Source organism: Pseudomyrmex gracilis, unplaced genomic scaffold (assembly GCF_002006095.1).
Source record: "Pseudomyrmex gracilis isolate BER0280 unplaced genomic scaffold, ASM200609v1 scaffold_1663, whole genome shotgun sequence".
In the NCBI taxonomy this organism is placed as follows: Eukaryota; Metazoa; Arthropoda; class Insecta; order Hymenoptera; family Formicidae; genus Pseudomyrmex; species Pseudomyrmex gracilis.
In genome coordinates this window covers 1,945-5,809 of record NW_018022247.1, presented here as the reverse complement: position 1 = coordinate 5,809, position 3,865 = coordinate 1,945, and the positions used below count along the sequence as shown (strand labels likewise).

Genomic DNA, 3,865 nt, shown 5'->3' with positions numbered 1-3,865 from the left:
TTACGTTCATATTATTATTTTGTTGCAATTCATTTTGTAGTATTTCAATAAACTGGTCGACATCAAAATCGTTATAGTTTCTGGCTATGTATTTTCTGTCCTTGGTAGTTCTTCTGCCTTTATGTTCAATTTTTAAGCATGCATGATCTGTTATCATAGGCTCATGCAGCACACTTACCTCTACTTCCTTATTAGCGAAAATTAGGTCTATGATTGATCTACTATCTCGTGCAATCCTTGTCGGTTTCTTGACATATTGCTTCATTCCCATACTATTCATTGTTGTTTTAGCCTATTTTTATAATAGGAATTTATCGTGAAGTCTATATTAAAGTCACCGATTACTATACATTCGCTTTTTGTTATTAGATCCTCAACAACGTCTATTAGAAAAGTTATGAAGTCCGCATCTGATGCACTCGGTGAGTGGTACACTACCATAACTGTACTTTTACACCACTTTTCCTTCACTTTAATCGCGATGGCCCAGCAGTTTGGTTCTAATTTCCGCGTCAGTATAATCTTGTACTTAACGTTATTTCTCACGTATATCACAACACCACCCGTGAACCTGCTATTACTATTGCACCTCACCAAGTTATAACCCGGTACACTTATTTCAGCGTCGTCTATTTCCTGAGTTAGTCTGGTCTTCGTCAAGGCCACAATCGCAGGATTTCTCTTCACCATGATGAGATGGTGTATTTCTTCCTTATGGGCCAGCAAACTTTGTGCGTTAGCATATATCGTGCACTCCGATCTTCCCTGCATACCTGCTACCATCTTCAGTGGTTGCTATTCGTCCTTGCTCGTGTCCGTTCTCCTTCTTTTTTCCCGTAATGCCCTTTGATATGTTGGGCATTCTGAACTAAGTGCATTATGCTCCGCATTTATCTTGATATTATACTTTTGCATTTTTTCTATACAGTTAACACACTTTTTGGTTCTCTCTACACACTCATTTGATGTATGGTTACCCGCACATCCATGACACGTCACCGTCTTCGTGCAGTTTTTCGCAATGTGGTAGAAGCCCCAACATTTGAAGCATCTTTTTACGCTGAAGTGCTCATAAACTGGGCATTTCCTCCATCCTATGTTCAATCTTTTTTCTTTCATTATTGCATCTTGCGTGTTAATATCTACTTCCACTATTATGCTTCCCTCGTCCTTTGGTGTTCTGGTTGCTCCTCTTTCGCTCATCTTTCTTATCCTTTTCAATATTCTCATGTGGAAACCCTCATTGCCAGTATCCAGTCCGTTTTGTTTTCTTATAGATTCCATTAGTTCATTACCTTCCATCTCGAATTCATCTTTTCCTATATTCGCAATCTTCATCTTCGGTTTACTGGATATTGGTTGCGTAACATTATAGCTGTCTCCCAGGTTTTTAGTGACAGTCTCTTTCAGCGTCTGGATATCTCTATCCTTATCACATCCTAGGATAATCGTGCCGTTTTTACCCTTTCTAATATTTGAAATTCCCATATTCATATTCCTGATGTTAACTTTCTCTTTGATGGCTTTTTCAGTCTCCTCACTCTTTTGCTGAGTCTTCGGTTTATATACTATTATACTCTCTTGTTTGTTTTCTTTCGCCACTTGGCTGTAGCTTCTCTTATCTTTATCATTTGTATTTGTATTTGCATCCGCTCTTAATATCTTCTTAATTTCCTTGTATTCATTCTCTCCTTTCCCTCGTAGTTCCTGTATCTCTTTATTCAATTTTTCATTTTCTTGTTTACAATTTTTAACCTCCTTGCATAATTCCTCCATTCTCTCAACCATATATTTTTGGTGCTCCTTCTGGTTCTCTTTCATCCTTGTCACCAAATTTATCAAAAGTTCTATCCTTTCGTCTTTCTTCTCCTCTGTCTCTTCCACCTCTCTCTCCATCGATTCTTGTACCTTTCCATTCATTTCTGTTACTTCCTTTCTTTTGGATTTCACCGGTTTCTTATCCAGTTTTATTCTATCTCCTTTTTTATTTACGTCTGTTAGTACTAACATTTCATAGGGGCCTTCACAAGGAATAAATTCTCTTCTTTTGTTATAACTATAATGCTTGACAACACAGCCCGGATGTAATGATTTCTTACATTCTACACATCGCCTAACCACAGTTTTTTTATTTCTTTTTTGCATACATCACATCTATATTCAGCGTTGCCTATGCTCGACCGACAAACCGAAGTCATTTAGTTAGCAACGCTATTGGCCCGTTCAGTTCGACCCGTCACGTCCCACCAATTGTCAGCCGAGCTCGTCATAAACCAGTCGTCGATTGATACTCAATACGCTTATTTCACTATGCAGGATCGATCCCTCGATCGACTAATCGCGCGCGTATCTACCCTCTCGATATTCTTACACCACACCTCTCAGGTTATGTCAGCGTAGTGCCAGAAAAATGTCTATACTGTCCATAACTCTTTATAACTTGTTTGGATAACACACACACCTGTACCGCTTACACACCCGCACACCCACAACAAACCACTATCCATCTCACCCAAATCCAACCTCTCCGCGACGCCCACCTTTGCAGAGCTTAGTTGAACACATCCACACAGAAAAAAGAGAGAGGAGAGAGAGAGAGAGAGAGAGAGAGAGAGAGAGACCCCTCCGAGGGTGTGCCACCTTGTCGTGGTGGAGGGGCTTGAGCGCCGTGCTGATCCGTGGAGCTATGCCGGCAGGAACTTCGGTTCCTAGCAGGGTCACCCTTGCCGGACAGGTCCACGGGGAGCGGCCAGACCAAGAGCGCACCCGGGCAGGCCGGGCTCGTTAGACCTGTGTGGGCAGCCGGCCTCTAGGAGAAGGAAAACTCCGAAATTAAACCACTCTTCTTAACACTATGGAAATGAGTTCAGAAGAAGAGATGGACGTACCGGCCCAGAGTGATCGGACACTCAGGGCCCGACGTGGGGGTGTTGCCATCCCAGGCACCCCCATGTCGTTATCTCGAGATGGGCTACCCTCCGCTTGCACCGCAGGGGTGGGGGGAGAATCTGCGACTGCGAAGAAACGTCCCGACGTACTCGCGCTTGGTGCGCGACGTATGTTCGGGGCGTCGGTCTCCTTCACGAAGGGTAGCGCCGTTGGCGCCCCTCCTGGGGGAGAGAGAACGAAGAAGCCGGCGAGGGAGCGTTCTCGCTCCCCACCATACGCCGGCTTGTCCGGGTCCCCACTTTCATCTGGGGGCTCGGACATATTAATGGAGGTGCAGGGGGACGCCTCCACGCCGGCCCCCGATACGAGTGGGGGCGTAGGAAGACCGCCGACCGCTGCCGAGTTTCTCGGCATAGTCGCGGCCAAGAAGCGTGCCTCGGACGCGAGGCGTGCGGAGGCGGTAATGGAGCTGGAGGACGAGAGCTGGCCCGACACCACACAGCTACCGTCCTCCAGGCTCTCGTGCCCGGTTGCCTCCGCGGCTGAAATGGTGCAGAAGACGCACGCAGCCGCGGAGGCCGTGATGAAGGTGGCCACCACTTCAAAGAATCTTGCCGGCCGGTACGTCAAGATTCTGAAGGAGGTGGCGGCCACTATAAAGGGACTGGGCGAGGGCATTGTTGCCCTCGCCTATGTGCCGATAGAGGCGGCGGAGTCGGGGCTGTCCGGGCCTGGCGCGCTCGCAGATGAGGAGGATTTTGTCCTCCCGATATAAAAAAATGCGCGAAATGCTCGACGAGGCCTACAAAAAGGGATTTTCCCTCGTGGGCCCGTCGAGAAAGGAGACGGCGCACTGCGGGACGCATGTCGGTGAACCTGCGTTCGCCCCGCATGCGACGACGGCGACGACCCCGCCGCCGAAGACGGACTCTCGGGGGGTCCAAACAGAGGGTGGGGCTTCTGAGCCCCTAAAGGA

At 47.1% G+C, this 3,865-nt stretch overlaps 1 protein-coding gene across 1 annotated transcript; it reads right to left on the bottom strand.

Moving 5' to 3' along the window:
- Nucleotides 1-795: 795 nt before the first annotated feature.
- Nucleotides 796-2,010, bottom strand: LOC109862361 (uveal autoantigen with coiled-coil domains and ankyrin repeats protein-like). Its single transcript, XM_020442389.1, has one exon. The coding sequence runs from the start codon at nucleotides 2,008-2,010 to the stop codon at nucleotides 796-798; it is 1,215 nt and encodes a 404-aa protein (XP_020297978.1).
- Between the last annotated feature and the right edge of the window lie 1,855 nt (nucleotides 2,011-3,865).